The 13558-nt window shown below is 41.1% G+C and overlaps 1 protein-coding gene and 1 pseudogene across 2 annotated transcripts; one reads left to right on the top strand and one right to left on the bottom strand.

Annotated features, from left to right (window-relative positions):
• LOC8075450 (E3 ubiquitin-protein ligase SIS3) lies at nucleotides 336-7043 on the top strand. 2 transcript variants are annotated; one of them, XM_021457396.1, is made up of 11 exons: nucleotides 336-724; nucleotides 895-963; nucleotides 1098-1136; nucleotides 1259-1325; nucleotides 1689-1762; nucleotides 3117-3255; nucleotides 3342-3434; nucleotides 4559-4624; nucleotides 5022-5135; nucleotides 5693-5806; nucleotides 6405-7043. In XM_021457396.1, exons 2-11 carry the CDS (start codon nucleotides 935-937, stop codon nucleotides 6801-6803), a joined length of 1134 nt encoding a protein of 377 aa, XP_021313071.1. In that variant the 5' UTR covers nucleotides 336-724; nucleotides 895-934; the 3' UTR covers nucleotides 6804-7043. The 2 variants fall into 2 exon arrangements, with proteins under 2 accessions (XP_021313071.1, XP_002457972.1); XM_002457927.2 differs by having other exon boundaries at nucleotides 340-724; nucleotides 6414-7043.
• Nucleotides 8254-12645, bottom strand: LOC8074981 (annotated as a pseudogene).

The following is a 13558-nucleotide window of genomic DNA, read 5'->3' as shown; positions in this document are numbered from 1 at the left end:
AACTTTTTTGAATTTCGGTGGGAATTAAACAAGACCTATGTTAAATGGAAATTGACCATGCTTCGGTGCTCTTTGGTCACGGTGGCCAACCAGAGAGGCGAATATGATTGAGATTGTTGGCCGTGGGAGTATTCATGTCAGTGGCAAATTTAGAAGATACTAGAGAAACAGTTGGCAATTTCTCATGAAGATTCTAGGAGGATGATTACAGGGTGACGACTGTTTGGTACAGCCAGAAAGAGAAGATAAAACATAAAAAATATCCCGTAATGGAGAGAGCGGCCGAGCAACTGTTTGGTTTACTGGGCTTGGGCCCGGTCGTCAGGCAAGCGGGAGACGAGACTGGGAGAGCCGCTCGGTTCGCTCACCTGCCTGTGTTGTTGTTGTTGCGACTTGCGAGAGTGGGCGGCCGAGTCGATGCGGTGCTGCCGTGCGGGAGCGCTGGATTCCGTCCCGTTCCCTTTCGGTTCCTGTACTGTTTCGGAAGGCGTTGCGATGAGATGCTGCTGCCGCGGCGGCGAGGAGTTGTTCATCCCTCGGCGATGAGCAGAATCACCACCGGATCTTAATCTCCCCCGCCTCCTTCCTCGTTCCCCTCTCTCCCCCCCGCACGCCTTCGATCGCGTCGGGGCGGCGAGCCTGCGCTGTCGGCGGCGGCGGCGGCGAAAACCCCCGCCCCCCTCCCCCCTCCCCCCCGGTGCTTCCGCCTGCTGGCTGGACTCAGGTGAGCACAGTGAAGCTGTCAGCCTCTGAGAGCTCTATCCCACCAATGTCCCCTAGACGAATCTGGCTCGTGCGTTTTGCCGATTGCGGCCGTGGGATTGACGGGTGGATTTTTCCCTTTTGATTTCTTCAGTTTTGATTGCCAATTAAAGCTTAACACTTGATTTTCAGTTCTTCATTCAGTTCGGCCCTTAACAAGACAACGAAGACCATGCCGATGCGTGGCGTCGATTTCAAGTGGTACGTCTGCCGACTCTAGTCTCGCCGCTTCTTCCCTAATTTGTTCCCTCTTTGATTTGAAGAAAGAAGATCCCTTTTTCTATAATGAGTCAAAGATTGACTGATTGAGAGGCTGCGTTTGGGATTCGTTGCAGGTATGATGGGTTCTTCCTCTCCATGCTCGCCACTAGCGTGTATCCTACTTCACCCGATAATACCCTTACCAACTTCACCCCTTTTATTATTTGATTGATGAGTACTCTTATTATTTTGTTGCTAAATGCTATTCCTTAATAATCATCTGATGCATGATTAGAATCATCGTTTCCATTAACTGGAAGAGGTATCGCCTCTGTGCCCACCCGCTCCACATTTGGATAGTGGTAAGAACCCTTCTTTGCCCCTGTTCTTCCTTAGGGCTCGTTCGTTTGATTCATTCTGCTACATACAAATTAAATAGACATTCCTGGCCAGAACGGTCTGGGACGTCATTCCCCGGGAACCGAACATGGCCTTAAGAATGTATCTGGATACATAGAAAAAAACTCATTCCTGTCATCATCAAAGGAAGAAATTAGGACTGTATAATTAGCGAAAATTTGCACTAGCTATCCTGTCCTAACATCATCTTTGGATAACTGGAGGGAGTAAGTTTCTAGGGCTGGTTTGTTCTCTCTCAATGCTTACTACTAGTTTGAGGATCGCTTCTACTGTCATTCATTGCTTCAACTGCCTGCCTGTCACAGGTGGACTACACCACTGTCTTCATCTTCCGCCTCCTGATGTTTCTTGATAATGGTCTCGCTGCAGGAATGGGATTGTAAGTCATTTTAAGCCCACCCCCATCTTGCTTTTTGTTCCCCCTGAATTCGGCAAATTATTGCTATACAAACTAATTGCACTGCAATTTAGCATGTTGTATTTACATATTCAAAACACTTCTTTGCTGACCCTAGCTGAGATTGAGCATTATATTCATGCTCTCACTGCTTTATTAGCCACCAAAAAAGCTAAATAGAAAAGCAAGTTGTCAGTATATGTGCTAATAGTGCGATGGTTGAGCACCCAGGTGCGGCGCTCCCCACCCAGGTTTGAGCCCTGGCGCTGCATGGGTTGTTTTCCCACATCCCTGGTTTGTAACAGCACAGATGGTTCCGCGGCAGCCAAAGAAGCGAGCGTGTGTGAGGTTCCTGCCTGCTTTCCAGAGTTCCATGGACCCCTACTTTAAGGCGAAGTCAAAGGCGACGTCCCTCCCCTTGATCGAGTCTAGAAAAGCAAGTTGTTGTTCTTAATGAGTAATGACTTCACCAACATGAATTAAATGCAGTCACCTGATTGCAGCCTTGGTTCTGTTTGTGTTTAAACTAATCAAATTGTTAGTTCTATGGCAATTCTTAATGGAAACAAGATTATTGAGATGCATACACTAGATGGATACCTTTGGTTGTATGTGATTTACTACTTGATGAGTTCATTTAGGAACATGGCATGTTCTATTGCCCCCCATGATTGTATCTCTCTGAATAGTCTGTAATCCAGTGGATAATACTACAGATTATGGTAATGCCATTAAGCCACAGGAGGCCAGGTCCCCTACTGATTTCTATATATTAGATTATTAGATATAAGAAGTGAAAAGTACAGAGTAGAGGAAAAGACATGGGAAAAATGGTGAGCCAATAAAAATATTGGGTTTGTAGTCTCGAATTTTCTTTGTCCCAACTACTCGAAATTTTCCATCAGCTAATGAAATAGTCTAACTAGGAGATCTTAGTTTTTTTTATATATGATGTTGAAAACTGAAATGAAACTTTTTACTGGCAATATTCTATACAATGGTAGATGATTACTTCTGGAATGCATGATTCTAAGATTTGAATTTCAATGTGACTGACTGACTGTATTCTTATGATCAAAGTAATGATAACTGGGCCATTTATGATTTACCTTGGTGCATGGGAGTTTCTTTACCTTCTGTTTTCCTACAATACTTTTTGGTACTTTATGTTTGTCATTCTCATATGGTTGTTTTTAGGTTTCTAGGTTTTGTCTTGTTTGTTTGCCCCACAAATGATGACTAACTGAACTTTGCAAAAGTATGTCTGTCAGTTTATTCTATTGTATATCTTTTTTTTAAACTTAAGTTATATATCTTTTTTTGTGAAAAATTGTAGAGATCTCGGATGGCAACAGAGATATGCTCGTTTTTGTGGAAGAATAGTTGTCCTCTCAGTTCTTGTACTACTCCTCTACCCCTTTCTCTGGGTTTGGACTGTGATTGGAACATTGTGGTTTAGCACTGCAAGAGGCTGCGTGAGTTCTCTTATTCTCAATATAGGTACTACTTGTGTTACTGTATAAAGTGAATTCTACTAAATGCATATTTTTTTCCTTTGTAGTTGCCAGAAGAAGGACAAAAGTGGGGCTTCTTGATATGGCTGCTTTTCAGTTACTGTGGGCTTGCCTGTATTGCTTGTGTAGCTATTGGGAAGGTAATACTATGGAGTTCTTGGTGCATTTTTAAAAATGATTGTCCAATAGCGATGTCACATATGCCATTCGTCGAAAATACTAGTCTGGTGATGCTGTTAGTGGAGTTAGATTAGCTGACCATCATAACTGAATTGACAGGCATATCGCGACTTGTTCTTACACGGAGTCATGGACTGAAGTTGTTAACATCGATTTCAGTGCGTGTAAACTGTAGAGAACTGCTATTTAGTCTTGATGTATTAACATCTTCTGTTCATTAACTAGAATAATATTAAGCTAATTTAGGCATGAAGATTATACGAGTATACTTGAATCTTGGTATTAGTTTTTTTTCCCAGAACATGCTGGAGTGCTGTGTATCTCTTTGTATTAAGAGAAAAAAGAGAGTCAAACCACCCTGATTACAGAAGCAACTGCAATACCTCAAAAGTTGAGTCCAGAGCAGGTTGCAAATAGAACAAATAAATCAATCACCAACGAGAAAGGTAATACTAGTATTAGTGTTGGGAGTTGGGACTATCCAAACAGGACGGGGATATGCTCTAGAATTTAGTGTTGTGTATCTCTTTGTACATTTTGGTTCGCAATTTACACACAGGTCCTTACCCTTACAACTCAGGCCTTTTTACAGGAGGGGTGGGGGTGTGGGGGTGGGGGTGGGGTGGGGGGGGGGTTGTGGAGTAGGACTACTCATCCCAACAATACTCACAAGGCGCACTGATGATTCTATACTAATGGACATAACCATGCTTTGTGCTATGACATTGATGCAATTTCGTTGGATTCACTACAAGGATGAGATGTTAAGTCTTTAATCTTGCTACATTGATGATTATCTTCTTCTAGTGTTTTATATGTGTAGTCACTTGGGCGGTTGGACCCAACACATATATGCCCGTACCTCACATACTAACAAAACACTAAAGGTGTTGGTCAGTTGTTTGAGTTTTCACACATTTAACTTTAACATGCAATGTGACATGATAAAGGCATGTTCCTGCAGAAGTGTAATCTCATGTGGAGGCATAATATTATTGACTTTTTATTACTGTGGTTTCGATCATTCTGAGGATTATTTGAATATATGCTAGTTCGTGGGCAATTTATGTGTTTTATTTTGTAGTGGTTAAACCGAAGGCATGCACTTCAACAGAGAGCACAACAAGGAATTCCAGTCTCTGAATATGGGGTAATGCTTTTCTCTCTTTTCTGTGCATCCTATCACAAATATAAAATGAGCTGTTGGCACTGCAGTTGGAAAGTATCTATTTTTTTTTGTGCATTTTTGTTAGTGTTTTCATATTAAGTACAGCTTATACACCACAATAATAGTTTAGTGCAAGTGTAGCTACATAACATAGTTATATGAAATTTATTGGGGGTTCTTATGTCTAAACTGCCTTTTTTCTTGGGCAAGATTGTATATTTTGGTTGGATGTACATGTTTCTCCATCTATAACTGAGTGTGTTTATTCTGGTGGCATAACATAATTATATGAAATTTATTGGAGGTTCTTACCGATTCCTGCATTTTTCCTTTGGAAATCCAGTGAACCAAAGGAGGCCTAAGGTGTTTCTTTGTGCAGGTTTTGGTTGATATGATCCGTGTTCCGGACTGGGCATTTGAGGCTGTTGGCCTGGAAATGAGAGTGGGCCAAGATACTGCATATCATCCTGGTCTTTATTTAACTGCAGCTCAGGTGAATTGATTTGGGTGATCTTGCAAAAGTTTTTACTTTATGGCTAAAATATTTTCTTATATGCTTAGCTGTAGATTCAATGGTGGCATGACTTTTTAATTGTCAGTATGGTCATGGAATAGGTCTAGATTAGTAAGTTTATGCATTTTCTTGACTGTTAGAAATGAACATTCTGTAACTATATTAAAAAAAGAGCAATGTGGTAATTCTACAGAGCGACCGAAGCGCTCAAGGGCTAGAGATTCATGGAATATTTACTGTTGTTCAGTAGTACCTTATTATGATCTCCATTCAAGGGCTAGAAGATAAATGCTGAAGCTCCTTGTTTGAATGTTTGAATGTTTGAATTTTCTAGTGCTCTTCTCTAGTCCTTGGGAAGTAAACTGAAACTCTTTTAATTCCACTTATAGAGTAAACTGAAACTCTTTTAATTCCACTTATAGAACATCATTAGAGTATCATCTTATATCTGCTGTATTCTATACTAGCATTATGTTAGAACCAAAATTTCCTTCAATGAATTATATATTGAATTTTAAGGGATCCTTTTTGTGCAGAGAGAAGCAGTTGAGGCACTGATTCAAGAGCTTCCAAAATTCAGGCTGAAAGCTGTTCCAACGGACTGCAGTGAATGTCCCATCTGCCTTGAAGAATTTCATGTTGGCAATGAGGTAAAATCAACTCCTAGACTTGTCTCGACATCAATCAATTTAAGTCAGTTTGGCTTTTCTAGGTACATAGTTTTTGCTATGCACTTAGATATACACTATGTCTATGCATAGTAAAACTATGTGCCTAGAAAATCCAAAATGACCTATAATTTAGAACAGTGAAGTAGTTAGCTAATACCTGAAAACTATTCCTTCTATTCCAAATTGCAAGTTATTATAGCTTTTCTAGGTACATAGCTTTTGCTATGCACTTAGATATACGCTATGCCTAGATGCATAATAAAATCTATGTATTTAGAAAAACTAAAACGATGAAACAGATGGAGTATTAAGCATTTGTTAACTAATTATTAGCAAGGTGATCTTTAGATCCACCTTCTAATAGGTGGTTGGATAGTTAATTGGAGATGGATGTGAACTATTAGCATCCCTCCATCAACTAATAAACTAATTATTAGCACCTCCACTTGCTAATATTTAGCAGGTCTATTAGCAGGTCTGTTTGATCCTCACTTGCTAATTTTAGCTGCTAACTATTAGCCCTAATGGATCCAAACAGGAGTTTAATAGTTATGTATCCTCACGGGTTCAATTGAAGTCCATGCAGGTCCGTGGGCTCCCATGCGCGCACAATTTCCATGTAGAGTGCATCGACCAGTGGCTCCGGTTGAATGTCAAGTGCCCACGGTGCAGGTGCTCCGTCTTCCCCAACCTGGACCTGAGTGCGTTGAACAATCTTCGGTCGACCAGTGAGCCGGACCATCCATCTGCCAGTGCCAGTGATGTAACAACGGCAACTGCAGCGACAAGATACGTGAGGTCGCAGCCGGCAGGGCAAAGCTATTTGGTGCGGTTGCAGGGGCTGCTGCTCCGCCCTGTCCGGCACGAGAGCGTGGAGAGTGACGGTGAGCCGGCGGTGGCCAACAGTCGCTTGGTTGGCACTGAAGAGCTGCCTAGCATAGTTGTAGATGATGGCCATCAGCTGCCAGATCGCTGACTGATTTGATGACCTGAATGATTATGAGTAGGGAACATTAGTAAGGGAATCAAATTATGCAGCGGTTTTTCTTTTGCTGTGTATTTTGCGAGTAAATAATACTGCTATATAATGTTCACGACCTGTTCACCGTTTGTGCTCCAGTTACTCGGCTAGGCAGGACCATGCATGTATGTGTGCGTGTAATTGTGTATTAGAATTTAGAAGTAATTGTATCTGATTAGTTCCGTGCTTTGCCAATCTGAGCTGCTGCTTCCTCGTCTCGTCCGATCTTAACTTTAGGACTTGATAGTATGACGTGTACGTTGTAGAGTTGATCCATTGTCATTTTTTGTTTTTTCTTTGATGAAAACTAGATCATACAAAAGTGAATTTGCCACTGTCAATGTGGGTTGGACACGTGGGCTAGTACCGGAATGTTTTTTTTGTGGGGCCATGGGTGTGTTCAACATTTCCATCTCTCATCTTAGGGCATCTCAACCCCTTTTTTAAAAAAAAATGACAAAAAACCTTTTTAAATATAAATTATTTAGGTTCTTATTGTTTGTTAACCTGATTATAGTTTTATAGTTGCTAATTCAGCCACTCTCATCATCTTAGGGTATCTCAATCCATACGAGGTATCCTTATAACGAAATCTTTACAAGGTAGTATTTAATTTATTTTTGTGTCATTCTGACTATGCTTTCAACATTTCTCTTTAGATATAAAAATATGAGAAAATATGTGCTTGGATCTTATGCAAAGAGTGGGGGTTTCATTCTCTCTCTCAAAAAAAAGAGGGGGGGGGGGTTCATTATCTGATATTAGTCACCATGATTATAATTTTTCTTTAGGCAAGGACTGAATTCCAATTTTAAGTAAAAGTCCCAATACTACCAATTACCAAATATGGCTCAGCAAATCACACAGTTACACAAACGGGGATGCAGAGACTTGGGGATACTATTACTAATTTACTATGGAAAACTAAGGCAGGGATATTTGGGTTTTTATGTCAAATTAGTTATTAGTTAATTATTATTTGTTGCTGCTGCAAACCTGTGGCTTCATTTTAATATAGTGACATGGACTCCACGTGACACCCCTTCCTGTATTTTATCTCATATTTCTTTTTCGAAATTTGGAACCAGACGATACGAATCATATCGGGTACGTCGGATATTGATCCTAAGGAGTATACAACACCTACGCCGCACATATAGCTACACCTTGGTCGTTGGCTCTTTGCTAGTGTTCCACGGTAAGACATCTTTCATAATAATCTGTTCAAATACATATTGTGGAGTTAGAGAACATGCTGCTCTTTCATATAACATAAACGATCATCTCCAAGGGAAAACTATCTGTTCAAATACATATTGTGGAGTTAGAGAACATGCTGCTCTTTCATTTCACATATGCGATCATCTCCAAGGGAAAACTATGTTCAAAATATTACGCATATTTCTAAGCAATCGCTGCCTGTAAAAGCGATTGATGCTGATATTGAATTGTTGTGAGAGAAAAATAATATTGTCTGATCGTAAAATTCTGGTTGATAAGTTCAAACAAACAACAGACGTCATCCTAAGCAAGCATGCTTGCTAGATCATCAACTAATCATCCCTCCAGATTATTATTAGCTGGAGCTTACCTTGAATAGATCAATGGACGATCTGTTATGGCCATATTCTTTCCTTGAACTCATGAACTCTGGCACCGTGAAACTCCGGTACCGTGCAGGCTTTTCTGCTGTCACCAGCTCCGGGAGAGGCCCAAAACGGTCGGAATTCTCACGTTTACCAGGATTGAAGAAGAGGGCAATTGACACCCGGGCATTTTGTGTGGAATTTGATGACCACCCTGTGCTCTATGCTCTTGAATTCATCATTGGACACCACCTGCTTGTAGTTGTAGGCACAACAGTTCATTCATAATTTATAACAAATATAAATAAGCAATATTTCGGACATAGACATAATCTTGAAAGTTGAACTTTGGCTAGTACTCCTTGAATTCCAAATTATAAGTCATTCTAAAAATCTTCGAGAGTTAAAACGTTTCAAGTTTGACCAAAATTATTAAAAAAATTATAAAGATTTATGACATCAAAGGTATACTATAAAAATATAATCAATAAAGAATCTAATGATACTTAGTTGGTATCATAAATGTTATTATCTTATTATGTAAATTTGGTGAAACTTAAGATGCTTTGACTCTTTAAGATTCTTGGAATGACTTATAATTTAGAATGACGGGAGTAATAGTTTTTGATGCAAATGGAATAGTATGAAATAAAGTAAAAGTATCCTTCTGTTAGAAAAAGCTCCTCGAGACTTGTAGGTTTCACATGCAAAAGACGAATAGAATGAAAACCGGAACTCAATTATCTCAGATTGCCCGCTGTTTGTAGCTGCATTGCATACAGGTCTATTTGGATGCAAATTACTTTTGGAGTTCCAAAAACTGGATATAGTTTTGCAAAATATGTTTAGTTTTGGAGTGCCACGGTTTGGATGTAACGAATCTAGATGTTTAAAAAATCATAGTATAACCTGGGGATCCACTATTCTGCAATGTGTCTAAACTGTTACACTATTCTACAATGTGTGCAACACATATTGTATAGGCTTGTAGCAGAGCAGACTGCTTGTGTTGCTTGGTAAAAAGACACTTGGCTTTCTCTCGTATTACATAATAACCTGGGGCATGCGGTAGACATATGATACCCTTGCAGGATTTGAAGTAAAAAAATTATAAAGCACGTTTTTTAGTTGAAATTAGATTATTTTAAATATGTAATTTTGTCAAAATCTAGTCCAAAGTTACTGTAGTCTTAAACAAAAAACTGTATTTTGTAGTTTAACGTCTTATTCTAAACTAGTTGATGAGTGGACGCAGTTCATGACAATGCAAGAAAGTAAGGACTAGAGCAAGGGAGGATTCTTTCTGAAATGTCCATTGAATTATGAAAAACCTAGGTTGTGTTTAGTTTCCTTCTAAAAACAGCCTTGTATTAGCTTATGGGCACCTAATTCCTAATTACTCATTCCTTAGGTAGCACTGTAGCAGCTCGTTTTTTAACCAACTTTAGTTGGCAAAATTCTCTTATTCAATAGTAGAGAGCGTGCCACATAAGTTCTAATAGGTGCTCGTTTTGTTAACCAGCTTTAGTTGATAACATTGTCCCATGTATTTGGTTTCACGTCAATGAGGGATGAGATGGCCCCAACCTTGTTTCTAGGGATGTGACCGTCCTTGTCCCATGTTTGGTTCCAAGGGTTAGTACCATCCTCGATTTATGTTTGGGATGAGCCACCTCACATATGGGGGTCCATTCGTCATTCTCTAAGGTCCCTAGTAGGGCCCACTCATCCCTCTTGTCCTTACGGTTCACTCATTTTAATAGAATAGAGTTGACACGTCCTTATTTTTTAAAAAATATGCCATAAATATTTCCTAGTGGGATATCTCCCATCCCACTTACTCTCAACCAACCACCAGAACTGGGACCACCCTATCCCATCCCTCGTTGTTCCAGCAACCGAACACATGCATTTAATAGTAGAGAGCTTGCCATATATGACACAGATCATAATAGTATCTTGCCCCACTACTATCAATTAGAAAACTTTGTATGGGCATCCTTTTTATTGGACTCCCTTTATTATAGAAAATAAAACACTTTGCATATAAATTTTGCCACTACAAACCTAAGGTGTGATTTCTAACTAAACACATCAAACTTTGCTACAAAGTAAGCAAGCCATAGGTGTGGCTACACCTAAGACTAGCCCTTCATCCAAATAAACCCTAAATGTCGATTAGATATATTTCTAACTAGCTTAGCTTATGATATGATTTAATTATTCTGATTTATCAACTTAAATAAAAGTATAAATACTAAAGTAATTCCTTTGGTGAAAATATGTCTGACTTTTTATGGTAAATGCAATACTAAGTTCCAGGGACGCGGAACGTCATAGGCCAGTCTCAGTGGTCCGTTTCAATGCACTATTTCTAAAACAAATCCGCTGACAAGGTATCAATGAAACGAATAATGAAACAACCTCCACAATGCATGAGTTTTACCTTGACGTTTCCTAGGCTGGGCAAATCATTTAATTACTGTAAAATGATTGGATTACATGTAAAATGGTGAAACGATTTAGCCCTCTGTGGAAATTTCATCCCGTTTCACCGCGTGGGAAACAACGCCCGCCGGGTTTCACCATGGTGAAACTACTTCCTTCTCTCTCCTCTTTGTTTCATGCAAAAAGTATAGTTTTACTGACATAGCGCTCTAATAAATATGCATGACATCCTGATGAAACCTCACGCTGGCTAACGAACTATGTTCCGTATGTCTGCGATTATGACCACCATTCTCTACGAGGATTTAATTACAATGTGTAAAAAAATGTGATTGTGAAACTATTTTTGAATGCAAACCATATATATTGTTTTTATGTTCCCAAGCTACACACTTAGAGAGTCTTCGTCGTCAAAGTTTCAAAAGTTTGACAAAATATTGATTGAAGCAAAAGTATTTTTAACTGGTTGGGATATATAATTTATTAATATGTCTAAATATTTATGCTAATTGACGAAAATTTTTGATCATGGTGAAAAAAATACTAGTCATTAGAGGAAGCGGGTAACACCGAGGACAGTTTCTTGTATTGTAAACATGAACCGCGTTACCGCGATATCTTTGCTTTTGGACCCAAATAACGTCCTGTGAAAATTTATTTAGCTCCCAATTCAAAAAGAAAGCTCCTGATGCGACGCATCATTTTTATTAGTAGTACATTAGTACTCCTATATATTTGTTTTGAGATCACCTTGTAATTGTTTATTTGCAAAGATAACATAAGTTAATGGCATGTTCTAACTGCTATACAAACACCAGATTGTATTGTACCTTGAGCACGTCGCCGATGTTGACCAGAAACGCGCCGGTGACCGGCACCACGTCGACCCACTCATCTCCGTCGTCGCGGCGGACCTGCAGCCCACCAACTCCGTCCTGTGCCAGCACCGTGAACAAGCTGGGGTCGGTGTGCTCGAGGCTGCCGACCACCCGCTCCGGCTCCGGACACGGCGGATAGTAGTGGCACGCCATGAGCCACCCTTCCACCTGCATCGCCCGCTCCAGCCGCTCTGTCCCGACGCCGAGCGCCTCCGACAGCAGCCCGGCCATCTCCTTCCCGAACGCCGTCAGCGACCGCTGGTACTCCTGCAGCACGTCCCGGCAAGCCGCGGGTAGGCGGCGACCAAGGTCGGGCTCCCCGGGGCCGAAGCGGACACGGAGCGTGTCGCGCCAGGGGAGCAGAGGACTAGGACTAGGAGCGCCCCGCGGCGGCGCGATGGGGATGGTCGAGTAGGTGACAGCACCGGCACCGCCGACGGCGGGCTCGATTGAGTAGAACGCCGAGCGGGCGGCGCGGGGCTGCTCGTCGTGGAACGCCCTCACCGCGGACACTGCGGAGTCGACGACGCCGGCCGGGACGCCGTGGTTGGTGACGTGGAAGAAGCCGCACGAACATGCCGCGGCGCGGACGAGCGCTACAGTGTCCCGGCGCGGGAGGGAGAGGTCGACGGATGGGATGGCGAACGCGGTGGTCGTCGTGGGTGACCGCGGCGATGGCGAGGTGGGCATGAGGAAAATTGGTGGTATGGCCTTGACGCCGGACTGGACGAGCCCGCAGACGCCGGCTCGGGACTCATGGAACACGGCCACCGCGGCCGCGGTGTCGTAGTCCTCGGCTCCGGCCATATCCTTGATGGCCAAAGCTGGCTTCTTGGTGCTGTTGCTGGATTGCTTGCAGCGGAGAGAAAGGAAGGCCAAAAAAAAAAAAAACAAAAAAAAAACAAAGAGGTGGTTATACACAGAAGCAACCGACGGGGAAAAAAAAATTAAGACTACCGAACGGACTATTTTATTATTATATGATTTATTTAAAGTTGTCATGCAACTTATAAACTTCTATATTACGGTAGAATAGACAATTTAGAGCATCTCAAAGAGATTAGGTAAAATTATATTCTAAACTACAAGATCTAGCTATTGTGTAAAATAAAAAACTCACTCAAAGCATAGAGTTCCACAAGAGCCTTTGTATAGGATAACTAGTGAGGACGACATGCTATATATGACAAGCGAAAGTTTAGAAATAGCAAATTTGCTATTTTAGCAAACCAGATAGTATAGTCTTTAGTTTTTGCTTTAAAACTGTAAAAATAGTCTAGATAACATGGATAGCATATCTGTGATAGAGTTGCTCAGCACTAATTACGCTTCACTACCAGATTAATTGAGAATCTTTTTAAACCGGTAGTGAAAATAAATATCATTATTGGTATAAACTGGCATCGTGGTTAGATATTAGCACCAAGCGATAAGTTATCTGCTAATCTTCACTGTAGACGGCCGTTCGGGCCATCTGACAATGCTCGGCCCGGGTTTGGGCTAGCCATGGCCAGCAGTATGATGAAAATGGTACGATATTTTCCGACCGTATTCGAGACTGAATTCGTTTAGAGGAGTTCAGATCTGTCCGTATCCGAGTCCGAATATTCAACATCCGATATCATATCCGTATCTGAATATTTGAATCGTATATTTATGATGTTGACATCTATTCATATCTTATCCGACAGGATTGATATTATCCGTATTCGAATTCGTTTCGACCAAAAATATAAAAACAAATATGGTATCGATGATATCCGTCTGTATCCGATCCGTTTTCATCCCTAGCCAGCAG

The sequence above is a fragment of the Sorghum bicolor genome, chromosome 3, assembly GCF_000003195.3.
Source record: "Sorghum bicolor cultivar BTx623 chromosome 3, Sorghum_bicolor_NCBIv3, whole genome shotgun sequence".
Classification (NCBI taxonomy): Eukaryota; Viridiplantae; Streptophyta; class Magnoliopsida; order Poales; family Poaceae; genus Sorghum; species Sorghum bicolor.
This window is presented reverse-complemented; position numbering and strand designations above follow the sequence as displayed.